We start from the raw sequence: 17,039 nt of genomic DNA on the forward strand, positions 1-17,039 counted from the left end.
TTTTCAAATGATTTTAATACCCTAAATCTGTCATTATACCAGGTATCCAAAAGGCTCGTTCGGTTCCGTTTAAAATTTTACTAACAGAAAAACCTGCGGAAAATGCATATGTTATACCATTCATTTATTCATATAATACTAAAAATATAGAAGTTTTCGGTATACTGAAAAATAATATTGACATTTAAAAAACTTACCCAAGTATGAACCAAATTTTACAAAATGCAAAAGTAATAAAGTGTAAAAAAACAATCACCAAAGTTAAAGCAGTATTCACATAATCTAATTCTTACACATTCCAGCCTACTGTGAAGAAATGTAACTTGTTTTGTTTTTAATTTGTGTTTAGGAGTGATTATTGGAAAAATAAACAAGAGCTCCGCGGTCGGAGACAAATGCCCCCGCCCATCCCCCCCCCCCCCAAAAAAAAAAGCATTGACAAAGGATTTTTGCAACAAAACTGCTTAAATAGTTAATCTTATCATATTAGTGTGACTTAGACACTTAAATAAGTTTTTAGTTAACACAGACATATGCACTTCTGTTAAATCAGCGTTATAGTAAATGGGTTTAGATTATTATGGGATTATAACTAGGGGTCACCTACTGTCCAAGGCCAATGCACACGTGACGTATCAAGCCAATCGGTCAATTCGTTGACGAGTTATTGATCTGAAACGATTTACACGTATTGTGACAGTGACCTTGACATTTGACCTAGATTAGCCTGTGCAGTGTGCACAGGCTTATCAGGGACGACACTTTCCGCCTCAACTGGATTTTTGCTAATAAGATACTTTAAAAAAACAACATTGGCTCAAACGTATGCAGTCAATATTTTGTGAATGACTGCATTAATTTCTCAAAATCACAAAAAATCCCGAAACTCAGACTCAGACAAGTCACATCTCCTCTTTTGCAAACCGCATCTTGAAAATTTTCCCTTCAGCGCGGGAGGCACGGGCGTTTTAGTCAACCTAGACCGCGTTGCGGACCAAATGGCCGAGATAGCACCTGGCGTAGAAGTCCGAGGTATTGCCGATTCGGGCTGGTTCCTGGATTATCCACAATACCGCTATAAGGATTGCGTCGAGGCGCTCACGTGCGCACCGGTGGACGGAACCAAACGGGGCATCAAGCAAGTATATAGGGACACCATCATTTTTTAACACAAAGAGCGCTTAAAATTAAAAAAAGTACTGATCTCCGAACATGATATTGGTAAATACATTTATTTCAATCGATTTTCTATATTTTAGAATATTTAATCGTACTTTTATTGTTGACCTGATTTTGAAAAAGATGCAATAGTTGAACATTTTTACAATAAATGGACTTGTTCACAAATTTTGAAACGACTATTTTGCAACTGTTTCACAGATTAAAAAAATATACATAATATCACTCTGAAAATAACATTAAGGACGAAAACTCAAATAGATTTTTTGTTGAAGACTAATTATCGTTAGAAATTGATAAAAATTATAAAGCGTTACAAACGCGAAATGATTGCAGATGTTGGTGCGTTTTTGTTATGTTCATAATATTGTGTGACAATACGTGGATTGCTTATATACAATATATAAGTCATGGCGTAAACGAATTTTAATCCAAATGTCAATAACATTTCGAGCACAGGTGGGATACATTTTTTTCTTCAATTCTGTTCTTTTTGTATTCTGGAGCTCTTACGTGCTAATGTTTACATTTATCTTTTTTATTATTAAATGATGAACTTCAAAAAATGCAAAAATCTGTGTACAAGTTCCTTAACAATGCGCTTTTTAATTTGCACAATATTAACCATTTCGTGAAAAAGCATATGCTAGTAGTGAAAATGAGAATGTCATTTAACATTATGCATGGACTGGCGGATATTTCCTTCCATATTCGTGCACTGTCTCGTAAAGTACGAGAAAGTTTTGTCATTGGTTAAGATGTGTAAAGTTTAATAATAACACCGTATATTAAATAAACTATGGTTAGCTATGTAAATAAAGTTATTGCTTAACATTGTTACTGCTTAACAGTAAAGTTCTTCGACCTATTGATAGTCCTCTTGGCACAGTTGGAAAACCAATAATAAACTGGCTTTTAGATTCTTATATAACGGCTGTCGATAATTACGAACACAACCGACTTGAACTTTGGATATTTATAAATGTCGAGGTCTATAAAGGTGGACATCACATACAAAATCCTTTTGATCTTTAGCCGACTTTGATTATTGTAAATATAAAAATTGAGCGATTGTGTATGTATATACATCAGTGAACGGGCAAACAAATTTGGCGATTCATTCTGACGATGAATTTTAACCGAACGTTAAACATTTACTTTGTAATTACATTAAGATTAATCGGACTTAGTGGCCTTAATTTCGTCCTTTGATTATTTTGTAGTTTTCCTTTGATCTTCCGATAATGAATGTGCGATTGCCGTGTTTATAACGAACGCCAGTCATAACATCGAAAAATGTTGGAAAAGTCTGATAAAGGCTAAACACGCATGCTATGTATAAATTAGCGAACGTTTGAAATAATAGAACTGATATGGGTTAAAACCTACAATGCAGAATTGTTCAACTTTTCGACCACCTGCCCTCTGTGGATTTACTTAAAATATTTGCTACTTTGATCACTTTGTTGGGCCTCAATGCCCGACGAAAATTGGGTTAATAAAGGCAAAAGCCACGCACCTGTTTGCTGGCCCGTTTTATCAAAACCTGGTTTCATTTTTGTACCGATTATAGGATACACATCACTAATCAATCATATTAAATAGTGTCCCTCTTTTATCGCAACTCAAAGTCGAAAAAGTTAATTTGCCACGCTTCATTCCGCAAGTCATTAGTGTACCGCGCGAAATGTAATTTCAAATGAACAATGATTATTGAACAAACGTCGCAAGTAATCGCATCGTTGGTTTTAGCGTTAAAAGCACTTTAAATAAAGTCTATTTTATTTTTGCAACGATAATTATTTACTCCCATTCGCTATTGCTTTGCTTGAAAATCGTACAATGTACATATTGATATAACGGAAATAGTCGAGAATTAAAGCGTAAAAACTATGATTCCGACTGCATAAATCAAAAGTTAAGGCAGTATGTTACATTTGTGCGACTGATTGTATGTATGTTTATGTATGAAACACGTGCACTCGAAATGCCGACCACACAAAGTCCAAGACACCAACGTCAAATGTTGTCAGCGTTACATGTGTTATGCTAAGAAAACCAACAGTGCCTCGCGTTTTGCGAAAACTGGGCAAAGTTCATGTCCGCAAAGGCTAATCAGAGACTTCCCTATCCAATTTAGTGTCATTTTTTATTTCATGGAAATCACTTGTAAACGAAAATATTGTCTAGGCAAAGAGTTTTGGCCATGATAATCCTGTGGGCACTGCACTGGCTCATTTGGGAACGGCACTCTTCACACTCAAATTGCGCCCATTTTTTTCAGAACGCTGTTCAAATATACTTTTAACCTAATTTGCGCCAAACGATTTAAAGGGTTCTTTTCACGTTTTTGTAAATTGACAATCTTAAAAACAATTGTTTCAAAATCGCAAATTTCCGTTGTAGTTATGACAATGTTGAGGAAACAGTAATACTAAACATTTACCATGCTCTAAAATATCCATTATATGCATCTTTTGACGATTTAAAAACTTGAAAATTATAAGCGTTGCAACGCGAAACGATTGAATAATTTGGAGAGTTCTGTTGTTGTCTCTTTATTTTGTGACACTACGAGGATAGCTTATATATAGTTTAAAATATATTGCTCACGGATGGCCTAGTGGTGTTAGAGTAAGACTTTTACTGCAGGGGGCAGTGGTTCGAGCCCAGATCAGGGTTACTTTTTGTATTTCTTTAATGTTATTCTGTTGTTTTAGTGGAACTTTTTAGATCAAATGTTTACATAAATCAATATACATGTAAAGCATTTAAAGACAAACTTCAATGCATGCCAAAAATCTGTGAAAAAGCCCCTTTAACATTGACCTTATTTCCAGGATGTGGCAAGGTCGTGTCCCGGAAGCATGCATGGCGGATTACCCAGAGTCCGAGCACTGGAGGTGCTATTTCGGTTACAGAATGTATAAATCCTTGAAAAGTAAGTTAAACGTTCCTTGGTGTATAACGTTATTTTTATACACATAAGCATTAAGTATCTGGAAAGGTTTACTTTTACCCAGTTATGCCTAGCGTCTACAAAAAGGCCTTGGCAAACAGCGGCGTCTCATCTGGGTCTGCGCTGTTTGCTAAAAGGAATTTCTGTTAGAAATATTCTAAATATATAAATAAATATACTAGACATATCTAATTTTGGAAATAAATTGATCCAATTTAGAAGGATGGGAGGGTCCACTATGCATAAATGGGTTAAAGTAACAATAATTTAACAATAATTGTAATTGTTCAAATAGCATCAATTAGCTTCGTGTTACTGAAGAACTGTCAACGAAAACAACAGACACAACTTTTAGAAATTTTAGAAGAAAAGAATGAAGTAGCGCGTAGTCTACTTAAGGTACTGGTACACGTTTTTGGAGCGAAATTGCAGATCGTATTAGGACACTTACTGTTTTCTAACCCCCTCACCCGATGCTACCGATTTGGACTCGTGAACACAAATATGTTAACTATCTTCAGAAATTTAATTCATTAAATTTGACGATGAAAGTACTAATATTATAAAAAGTATACTAATTTTAAATACAAAAAAACTCTTGGGGTACACATATCAGATTATTAGTTTCCCTATGTCGGAATTTACCGGATAATTAAAACAAGACTAGCAATATACACTGGTTTGAACTGTCCGTAAATAACAGCTTCATTCCCGATGTCATAAATAGTGACGAAAACACATTTCTGATCTCCGCAGGAATGTAGTTTTTTGCACGATGCATGACAATAACAGTTATTCTGAACTGGGATCCGCGACAGCTTTATTGTAAGATTGTTCGTAAAATTATAAAGCAATGCCGAGTGCTGGGTATTCGGCGCCATTCGGTCCTAGCGTACTGTCATTCGAATGCATAAATGGGTAATTGGTTTATATGTTCGCTCACAATTAAGTGATGTCATCATATACGTATATAGATTTGGAATTGCTCCGAATACGGTTGGGAATGCTAGTAAAAATTAGGGGAGAAAACCTCGTTGAAGAACACGATTACATTACGCAAGTAACTTCCCTTTAACTTATTGACTTCGTCATTGCAGAAATTTAGTCATGATTTTAAAAGTTACGCAATGCTCTTATACTGTATTGCTTAATTCGTTAGACCTTGAACAAAAGCCCGGTTAACATCTGTTATATCATGTACTTATGACACTATTCCTCGTTGCTTACATCAACTTCTTTTCAACGGTGTACTAAAAATAACAGGTGTGATCAACATACCTAACTTAGATAATCAGGGTGCAGAATAAACGGGGTTTTCGGGGGTCTACACACGGGTTGGACAGAATGTATTCACAACGATAAGAACTTTATTTTTGCAAATATCTCAAGTTATTGAAATACATTTGCAAAATTCTCTACAGTGCATATAAGACAGTTTTTTTATAAGTTTGTGCCGATATCTTAAGGTAAAGAATACGTCATTGAATACGTCTGAAATCGGTGACAATATTTCACATTGCCTGGAACATAACAATGAATGTTGAATGCAGTAAAACTGGATTTTTTGAACAATAACACATACTTATTAAAAAAAGTAATTCTGATGTTTTTCACATTGCCATAAGCAGCATAAAAATCCGTCTTTTATGCACTAGTTGAAATTCTTCTGAAAACTTGTTTAAACAAGTTTTTGAAATAAAGCACCACTTACCGTCGTGTATAAATCCTTTGGAGTTAAAAGGTGGAACCCCAAAAAGTCATGTGATCCCTCACCCTGATAATGTTGAAAACTGCGAAACTATGATCCTCTTCGTGGACCCGCTTCCATTGCTCTAAGCCTCGCAAGTTAACCCATTCATGCCTAGTAAACTCTCCCATCCTTCTAAATTGGATCAATTTATTTCCAAAATTAGGGATGTCTATCATTTTTATTTCTATATTTATAATATTTTATATAGAAATTCCTTTAAGCAAACAGCGCAGACCCAGATGAGACGCCGCATTATGCGGCGTCTCATCTGGGTCTACGCTGTTTGCAATGTCCTTTTTTCAGGACGTTAGGCATGAATGGGTTAAAGTTATCTTCATTCAAAACTTACCATTGAAACATATCTTCAGTCAACACTAACCAATTTAACATATCTACACACAACACTAACAAATTAAACTAATCTTAAATCACCACTAACAAATAAAACTTATATTCATTTAACATAACATAACCAATTATACTTATTATCATTCGACACTAAAACAATCAACGTTATCTTAATTCAACACTGACCAATTTAACCTACCTTATTTAACACTAACCAATTATACCTATCTTAATTATTCAACACTGAGTAATTAAACTTCTAAATTCAACACTGAAGATTGAAACTTATCTTGATTAAATACTAACCAATAAAACTTACCCGGTATATAAATTCAACACTGATCAATTAAACCTATCTTAATTAAAAACTTACCAATTAAACTTATCTCAATTCGACACTAACTAATTAAACTTATTTTAATTCAACACTAACCAGGTATTCCCCATGTTCCTTCTCTTGCAGCGCCCCTGTACGTGATACAGCACCTGTTTGACGAGGCACAGATCCTCGTGGACAACGTGTTCGAGCAGACGCAAATCCGCGGCGACACTTCGGCTGCCATGGTGACAAAGTCGCAGTGGCAGTACCTCCATAAACTGGGGCAGGAGGTCAGACGGACGCTGGAGAATGTAACGTGAGTTTCCACACTCCGCAGTGCTAGTTAAGTATTGGATGTATAAATGTAAAAATACTAAATCACAAAAAATAAATACAACTACACACCTGTTGCTATGTGCCAGATTGCAAAAGTGTAATGGCTTTAGTGTAAGCCTTGGGATGGGAAGGTCCTAGGTCCGGGCATTCGGTCTTAACAGGACATTGACTCGGTAGAGTGTCTTTAAGCAGAGGGCTTTAGATGCAATCGACTTAATGTGAATTATTTTAAACTATTACCATTACAACCAAAACAAAGTGTAACTGAGCCTACGACCCGTCTATTTCAGTGCGGTGTTCGCGCCCGCGTGCCTCTCGCACGAGGTCCTCATGCGAATGGACTGGTTCAACGTCAGCATTAACAACATCAAACTGGGCCAGTCCATTTACTGCTGGGAGAACAGCTACAAATACGACAGATGTATTAAAAGCACTACCTCTGTAAAGTGAGTATATTCCGACTATGTAAATAATGTATACCAACGGTCAATTTTATATTATTTCAGTTCTGTAAAGCCATATGTGATATCCGGATCTCAAACATTCAAATAACCCATAGGTTCAAACAAGACTGACTTAACCCATGACAGACAAATGTTCGATATTGTACATTGTTTTTAAAGGTTTTTAAATGTGTCAACTTTGTATGTACCCACATATAAGTGCTTTTTTCCCCAAACACATACCCCATTCCGGAGCAAGTAAATATAGCATGTTTATCCGTAGAATCGGCCCTCTTAATTAATACGTACGAATTTTGGAAGTGAACGAATACAATACACGCATGTGTTATATGTCAATCTAAAATTAAATATGTAATCTAAGACATAACAACGAAAAATGCATTTAAATCGTTATTGTTTTGACAAAATACTGGCTAGGCTTAGCTCCCTGTAGTAATCTGTATCATGTACAATGGTTCTCATAATATAAGCCATTCTGATTGGTTGCTAAGGTTTGTTACTATGCGCATGTGCTTGTTCTTAAAATAGTATCTTAATGGAAAAACGAAACTCTTCCTCATGTTGTTCTTAAAATATGTTTACATTTAATTAAAAAATAAGCGGCATATAAAACATTTGATAAAGCAACTATTATTCCTTAAACAAAACATAATTGTGTGTTACGTAATTTAAGTATCATAGCATCACCCAGGAATAAACATGACCTACTTTCCAACACAAGAAATCATAAGAATTATCGTCGCGAAAGTCATGGATAACCATATTAAACATAAATCACAACTTCTAAAATTTGAAAAAAAACTTAGCTTTCCAGCACTTCTTGAGCTTTTCATTAAAGTCGCGATACTATGAGGAGGACCGATACTATGAGAATAAGGGATAAAGTGTTTTATAACTCCCCGTCTTTGACTTTCAGTTCCATCGTGCCGTTGAACTACATCTTACAAGGCGACTCACCAAAGAATAACGTAACCAAGCAACGGAGTAATAAGAATAACAAACACAAGAAGAGGCTGAAGAAACTTGAGAAGATCCGGCGAAGACAGGAGCGAAAAGATCGAAAAAGAGACAACAGGGCGCACAAGAATAGAAAACGGCATAATAAGGGCAAGAAAACAGGTACCGGGAACGTGTATGTTAGGGGGTGTGTGGGGATCACCGATCTGAAATTTATCTGCCCTGGGTTTCTTTTAAGTTTACGTCTTAGATAATTAGAGACGTGCACTCGGTAGATCCTTGGCGATGACCCCGTGTCCGATCCTGCTGGGGACATGATGGACATGATGTTTCGATCAATACATTTAAAGGAATATAGACTAGTCTTAATACATAGAGAAGACACCCGACTATATAAACCAGTAGATGCATTTGATAGCCACTCTTTTTCACTGTTTGTCCGAGGTTTTACAGATATTTAATCGAGTGTATTATGCAGCCGTGTGCATTTGTTTACCATTACAAATATATACTTTTGATCGGTAAATACAATTATTGATTGGCATTTATCTCTTTCCCATTTGGCATACGAAAGGTGGTTAAGTGCAGGTACTTAAAAACATTTGTTGGTCGTTATATAATAAGACCAATTTTTTTTTCAAGTACCTGTGGTTCAGTGTTAGAGTTTATACTTAAGTATAATTAGCAATAAAAATTGCAACTAAACATACATTGTGAATTTATGAACAATAAAAGATCCCCTTAAATATGCGAAACGCAGTCTTTACATATTTGCGATTAAAAAAAAGGATTACACAGACTACAGAAATGTAATATAAATAACACAAATAGACAAAGAAAAAAACACTTTTCATGACATTCCTTCTTCTTGCTAGTTAGTACTATCCTCATGCACAGGTGTTGGGCACTATAACACTATCAATTTGTCATAAAACAACATTTTTTTATCATATTGACCAAAAAAGAAAAAAAATTAATTTTTTTCCTGATATGTTATATACGTTCATATATAACATATCAGATTTTTTTTATTTTATTTTTTTGTCAAAATGATAAAAAATGTTGTTTTATGACAATTTGATAGTGTTAAAGTGATTGGCCACGCGCCCAACACCTGTGTCCTTATGCCAATGTTTTACTGTTTTAGAACAAAGCAGGACGCGGCGTCACAAATATCCAACCGGAAGTTGCTTTCATCATCTGATTGACTCATGCCCACTCCCACAATGCAACGCGTCTTGTCCTAAATATAGAAATCGGTATACGGGTGACGAGATGGACTTTCTACGCATGTTCATTCGTTATGGCATAGACCGGAAGGAAATAGCCGAGTTAATCGGCCAAGATGTGTCTGTGGTTGAAAACATGGATGACAATACATTGACGCGGCTGATTTTAAAATTTGTGGACAGAGGGTCGTGACGAAACTGATGACGTCATTGTTCGGATGACACGTGTATGAATATACATATACCTGTGATTGTAATGGTTCTAAATACACAGTGTACCACATGTACACACATTAAACTCAAATAGTAACGATCTCGCGTTTGTAGTGCGCGTAGAATGACGAGATGCGTGGAAAATGGTACTATTGTCAAGATTTGAGTTTTGAGCTGAACGAAATTTGTGCATACGCATTTTGACTCAGTGATGAGAAGCTTGTTTCAGAGAAGTTGTGCTTTTTATTGCGTCCACATTTTGGAGTTAATTACCTCGTCTAAAACAATCGAGATATTCTTGTTTCTTGCTTTATTAAAAGATTGAACGTGCATAATTTATTGTGTACATATGTTCATAATGTTGTTTATTAATTTAACCATTATTTTCCATGGAAATTCCATATTTCAAATATATACAATGCAGCATTAGGTTTAAATTTGAATATTTAATAAGGGTAATTTATTTTAATTGATTGTGTTGTTATTTTGTAGAATTTAAGATGTTTTGGGCAATTCTTATGCGTAGTTTCTTTTGATTTGTTTGGTATGATTTAAATTGCATGTATAGCATTTTAATATTTTTGAAAACAATGCAGTATCTTTCTAGACAATTTAATGAGATTTACTGAGATTGATGTTATGTTTTATTATTTTGTCTATGTTCAAATCAAAGATATATTCGGGGAAACTTATTAATAACTTTGTGTAGCCTTTTCATCAAAGTTAGAGAAACAATTGTGTCAATTTTGATCACGGTATTTTTATTTGATTTTACATTAATATTAGAAAGCATCTATTCATAACAATCCACGCAACAAACTGTACAGCGTTTCTTCTATTAATTATGATCTTCTAAGAAAGAAAGGAGAACATTAGCGTAAAAGACAACACATTTAAGCTATTTATGCCTAGCGTCTAGAAAAAAGGCCTTGGCAAACAGCGTAGACCTAGATGAGTCGCCGCATGATGCGGCGTCTCATCAGTGTCTGCGCTGTTTGCTTAAAGGAATTTCTGTAAGAAATACTCTAAATATAGAATAAATATACTAGACATCCCTAATTTTGGAAATAAATTGATCCAATTTAGAAGGATGGGAGAGTCCACTAGGCATAAATGGGTTAACAATGCAAAGATGTCAGGCATCTAACACAGCATGGTACAATAGCTCATGGTACATGGTACTCTCATTTTAATTACACAAACTTGATATTACATTATGTTAGACTCAAACCATTTTTTATTATTGTTATTTATTCGTCAATCACAACTCTATGTCGTTCTGTGACGTGGTTTTTGTCCGATAAGCTACACTAAATCGAAAAAGGTTTCTTCAATATAACATACACTTTATATAGTTTTATTGGGATGAATAACATCTCACTAACAGATAAGTATACAATAACAATTTAGTACGCGTTAACCTTTTGGCTGATGTTACATTGAATGCATCGGTAGGAACACATGCATAGCTTACGTACACAAACACATATTGGCGCTAAATGAACATAATCAATAACATTCTATTAAATATGTTTTAAATAACTTATAATTTATTCAGGACGTGTTCTACCTACAATTTTAGCTGTGATCGAAATAACGTATTTTATTTTGAAATGTCAATTTACTTTTCTTTAATTATTGCCCTGTTTATTCTGTTGTTAATGACATTCGATGGTAACATGCAGTTTTATTTTTAGACTTTGACAGATGTATTAAAACAGATTATATAAAATTGTAATGTATTTAACAACTTTATGCATAAGAAATACAATTATGCGTATCCCATTAGCGTTGTTAGTCTCAATAAGGATATTGCTTTGTTTTTATTTTCTTAAGCTTAAGGTAATTTCTGCACTTTACATACAAGTATTATGTATCTGCCACGTATATTATCGTGAAACATTTTCATTTAAACCTTTTTTGCTGATATAGTCTAAGCTCCTTTGAAATTGGCATATGGAAACGCTCTCCAATGAAAATCTTTAAATGAAATATAATGTTTAAATCAACTTTTAAATGACGTTATTTTTTCGGTATAAATAAAAATCTTCCTGTATGTTAAATTATTGCTGAGCAAGAAAATATCCGCTCAAATGTTTCCTTGATACTGGTAATACATTTGGCAAACAGTTATAGGCTAAATGCATGTACAAGTAAGCATTGTTGCAATATTTGCATCTTCAACAAAAAGCAAAATCTACATGTAACCTCCATAACGAAATTGTTTACGGGTATTTTTCATGTATTTATGTACATACATCCTTTTGAAAACACAATAAAAGAAATGTTCAACATCGGTTTCTTTGTTTGCTTTTTTTTGCCAAAGGATCTTATTAGTCCCCTACCGGTTCCACCGGAGGGGACATATGGTTTTCGCTCTGTGCGACTCTGTCACACTATTCTGGATCCTGCGATAACTCTAAAAGTTCTTAATATTTTTTTCATGAAACGTGGAACATGGATAGATGGCAATATGGACATTATGCACGTCATTTCATTTTGTTCCTACGTCTAAAATTCTGGTTGCTATGGCAACAAATAGACTAGAAATATGGCTGAAAATGGTGGTTTTCTGGATCCTGCGATAACTTTAAAAGTTCTTAATATTTTTTCACGAAACTTGGAACATGGATAGATGGCAATATGGACATTATGCATGTCATTTCATTTTATTCCTACGTCAAAAATTATGGTTGCTATGGCAACAAATATATTTTAAAACAAAAGGGCCTGAAAGGCCCAAAGTCGCTCACCTGAGATAAAAAGAAATGACCTGTTCTTTGCAGCACAAAATATCAATGGAACAAATTTTCTAACCAAGTATCATGCAGAATGAACAACAAATGGCCCCTTGGCGGCCATGTTTTTTTTAACAGACCTGAACCATTTTTTAACTCTTCCAAGATATGTCCAAATTTCATGAAGATTGGGAAAAAATGTGTCTTCTAGACTGTTCACATGTTGTCACTATATACATATAAAGAAAACTGCCCCACTCCCTGGCGGCCATGTTTTTCACTGATCATGACCATTTTCAAACTCGTCCGAGACATCCACATAACTTATTTTTTGACAAAATTTCATGATGATTAGACAAAACATGTGACTTCTAGAGTGTTCACAAGCTTTTTACTATATAAATATAAGGAAAAAGACCCCCCCCCCCCACTGGCGGCCATGTTTTTTTACCGATCCAAACCATTATCGAACTCAACTGTCCTATCCAGGTGTGGTAGTGCGGTCTCCTTCGCTTACGCAAATGAACCGGTCACAGGGCGGTAACAAGTTATGTTACTTTGTGAGCACTTATATTTATTTGACGAACTCTTATTTCCGGTCAGGATGACTATACTGACTTGTTGTAATTCAATTAACTAAAGGCGTTCAGTCAGGGACGCCTAAATACACTGAAAGAATTTATTTATAAGTGAAAACCAAGGCAGCTTTAACAAAAATAACTAATTTTTATTCCAAGAACTCGGAAAATGAAGAACAATGACAGAAAATTAAGAACAGGTACAAACCAAGTCTAAAGAATCTAAGTATCGTTACAGAAATGAACAACATACAGCAAATACCTTAATGAATGTAAAAAGAAGTTCAAAATCTGTCAAAAAAAACTGATATAAATATAAGTTACTGTAAGTCTAGAAAGTGCTTTAAAAATCTAGTTTACAAAATAGGTCGAATTAAATCTGAAGAACAATATTTATGGAGATTAGGAAACTTCAGTGAATCAAATGTAAAAATAAGAAAAATTTACTTAAGTTATTGAAATAGAATAAAGTCTTTCTAATTTAGAAAATGCAATATAAAAATAATCTAAATAATAAGAATATTTTAGAAAATAATGCAAAAATGTCTTGATGCTGGTGTTAAAAATAATTTAGAGTTTAATTATTTCAAAATTCCAACCTTTTTCAAGAGCTGTTAACTTTTCAAGAAAGCATCAAGAGGTGTTTAAATCAGCCCAAACAGCTTATTTTATACAGTTCAGTAGAAATCAAAGGCAGAGTAGTCAATTTTCCCTAAGAACAGTGCATTTATTAATGATCAATATCTTCCCAAATTCCAGAGAAGAACTAAAAATAGATTACTGAACCAGGTTAATCAAGGGGGATAAATACTGCATAAATACTGCAAAATCATGTACATGTTGTCTTTCTTTCAGTTATCTCTTAGTTGAAAGGCTTATCATAAGTGTTAATGACTAAAACAGTAATGTTAACTATGAAACTTCTGTGTTATGAAAAATTACATTATACAGTTAATGTCACATAATATTGACATAATAAAACCAAACTTTACTACACAGAAACAAATGTTCTGACCAAATTTCATGAAGATTTAGCAAACTAGAAAGTTAACAAGATTTTACTTTAGCCATATATGGGTGAATATTTGATTAGGAAATTTAGGTTCCATTCTTAATTAAAAAATGTTAAAAAACACAATTAGTAAAGCAGTGTCGACAAACCGTTTATCAGGTAGGTACATGTCAGACGGACGTCAACCTAAGCTGGGCACGACCTAATGTGACCCAGATCGCGAATATGAAGGCTTATTTGACGCACGTCAAAAGCTGTGAAGAGAACACCGTTACGGACATAAATATTTGTTTGATAATATTATTTTATTTCAAATTAATTTAAATGATTTTTTGGCGTTGTTTGATTGTATAAAGTGATCATGAGTGGCTATTACATCAATTCCAAATCGTCAGTGACTTTATCGGAACATTAAGTGCGTTACGGTGTAAATACACATTTCAATTACGTTTTACAACTTTAAGAATTTCTATAAAATGTTTGGGTACATGTTTATATACTAAATTTTTCTTTCATCGGACACCTTTTCGAAGACTTTATGATGTTAAAACACGTTTGCAGTTTTTGTTGAATCTTAATGTATATAAGTCTTCTTTTTTATGCGGCGTAACGGTATTGTCACATTTGTAACGGTGTGGACAGATTATCTTATACTTTCATATTCTTGTTTATTCGCATCGTGTTTTTTACTAGAAAGTATGTCAGATAAGTTGCATGTAAAATGTGTGATGTTGTTTGAAAGACAATCGGCGATATGAATACCAACTTTATTCGCATCATATTGTTTGTATAAATTTCTCCACACCGTTACGATGTTGTCAACACCGTTTCTCATTCAGCGTAACGGTGTGGAACGTAACGGTGATGACATTCGGGAAATCTGACAGAACTGATTCCAATTGTATTAATTCTCCATTTTTGTCAGATAAATTCCATGTAAAATTTGCGATGTTGTTTGAAAAACAATCAACGACATGAAAACGAAGTTTATTCACACCATAATGTGTGTATATATCTGTGCACACCGTTACGATGTTGTCATCACCGTTACTCATTCAGCGTAACGGTGTGGACTGTAACGGTGATGACATTCAGGCATTTGATCATCCACAAACAGCATGCTACTTGTCTCAAAAACACATTACGCACACATTATTTTGTGGCATCTAAGAATACATAATATTTGAAAATCATAAAAGAACAGGAAGTGGAAATATCAAAGAAAATGGAAGAACGGTGTTGACACTGAATAAAAGTACGTTCAATATTTTACTTACTTTTTGATGATTTTCACATTTTTCGCGCTTTGTTCATTGCTTAATTATGACGTAAAAGGTTGAAAGAATGTTTACTTTTCGGATAAAGTTGTATCCCCGTATCATTCCCGTGCGGTAGATGAAATTTTCTCCGTAACGGTGTCGACTTGAAAAATTACGGACAGAGCCATAACTGACCATTTATAAATAGTCTGCATATAAAGCTACTAAATGTAACTGTTATTAAGTTAAGTTTAAATATAAAAATAGCTCCATATGGTTGGTTTTTTTAAATTTTCGTTTGACATTCTTTTATAAAACAATCAAGAAAATAACCCTTTAAGAATTCGGACAACACACCGTTACTAAAATACATTGTACATGGGGGTTAGTTGCTTCGACAAAGCATAAAACTGCTTCAAGCGTGTGATCTGCTAAGAACTCTTATCCAATACTGTTTACATATTATTTAACATTGTAATTATGAAACGTATCTCTGTTAATGTCTACCATTTAGATAATTGTTGAATATGGACAGTAAATGGAACCTAAGCAAATATTCACCCATATAGCCATATAAGGAAAAATGCCCCGCCCCTTGGCAGCCATGTTTTTCAAGCCAAGGTTACCATTTTTGAACTCATCCAAGATATCATTGGGACAAATCATCTGAGCAAGTTTCATGAAGATCGGAAAATAAATATGGCCTCTAGAGTGTTAACAAAGTTTTACTATAGCCATATTAGGAAAAATGCCCCGCCCCCTGGCGGCCATGTTTTTCAATCAACCGACATCATTTTCAAACTCTTCCAAGATATTATTGGGATGAATCTTCTGACCAAGTTTCATGAGGATCGGACAATAAATGTGGCCTCTAGAGTGTTAACAAGATTTTGCTATAGTCATAAAAGGAAAAATGCCCCGCCCCTTGGCAACCATGTTTTTCAAGCAAACGTAACCATTTTCGAAGTCATCCAAGATATCATTGAAACCAATCTTCTTACCAAATTTACTGCAGATTGGACAATAAATGTGGCCTCTAGAGAGTGAACAAGGCAAATGTTGACGTCGCACAACGGACAACGCACGACGGACAAAAGGCGACCACAAAAGCTTACCATGAGCACGTTGTGCTCAGGTGAGCTCAAAACATATGAAATTGTTGGAATTTCTGACAATGGTGGAGCCGGTAGGGGACTTATATTGCTTGACAATAGTCTCATTTAGTTAGTGTTTGATAAAGCCTTTTGCTTAATAGCAGTTAATATTCTTCAAAATCACACGCTTATTCGAAAATCCGATGCCTATACTTGACCTAAACATATGCTGGCGCCAGATGTCGAGCTTGGTGAGATGACGTCTCCATATTGTGAACATTGGTATTATATTTTTTTAAACTGCACGATTTATGATAAAGACAACACAAGCTGTATTATACCCAAAACATTACATTTGACCTCCAAGAGTGACCTTTCACCTAGAAAAACGAGTTTTCCACGACAATTACCGTTTAAGCGTGGTGAACATTTGTGGCTTGTTATTTTACAATAACATTACGCATGATAAAGTTACAGTTCGCACAAGCACGGAGAGACGGAATAGTGCACATGCCATTGTAACAACTACAAGTATAATGCTTACCGATAGCAGTGTCGCACACCCATTATCGACCTACATTGTATTATAATCTTAATTCATCGT

General features: G+C 34.6%; 1 protein-coding gene across 1 annotated transcript in view; it reads left to right on the plus strand.

Moving 5' to 3' along the window:
- The window catches only part of LOC127850082 (palmitoleoyl-protein carboxylesterase notum1-like), a 47,914-nt gene extending 35,863 nt beyond the window's left edge, over positions 1-12,051 (plus strand). The window contains exons 7-12 of the mRNA XM_052382845.1: positions 950-1,138; positions 4,020-4,120; positions 6,700-6,871; positions 7,182-7,337; positions 8,272-8,474; positions 9,460-12,051. Coding sequence (XP_052238805.1) covers positions 950-1,138; positions 4,020-4,120; positions 6,700-6,871; positions 7,182-7,337; positions 8,272-8,474; positions 9,460-9,734 — 1,096 coding nt within the window. The 3' untranslated portion in view covers positions 9,735-12,051. The remainder of the gene's footprint in view (positions 1-949; positions 1,139-4,019; positions 4,121-6,699; positions 6,872-7,181; positions 7,338-8,271; positions 8,475-9,459) is intronic.
- The last annotated feature ends 4,988 nt before the right edge of the window (positions 12,052-17,039 follow it).

This window comes from Dreissena polymorpha, chromosome 11 (assembly GCF_020536995.1).
Source record: "Dreissena polymorpha isolate Duluth1 chromosome 11, UMN_Dpol_1.0, whole genome shotgun sequence".
Taxonomy (NCBI): Eukaryota; Metazoa; Mollusca; class Bivalvia; order Myida; family Dreissenidae; genus Dreissena; species Dreissena polymorpha.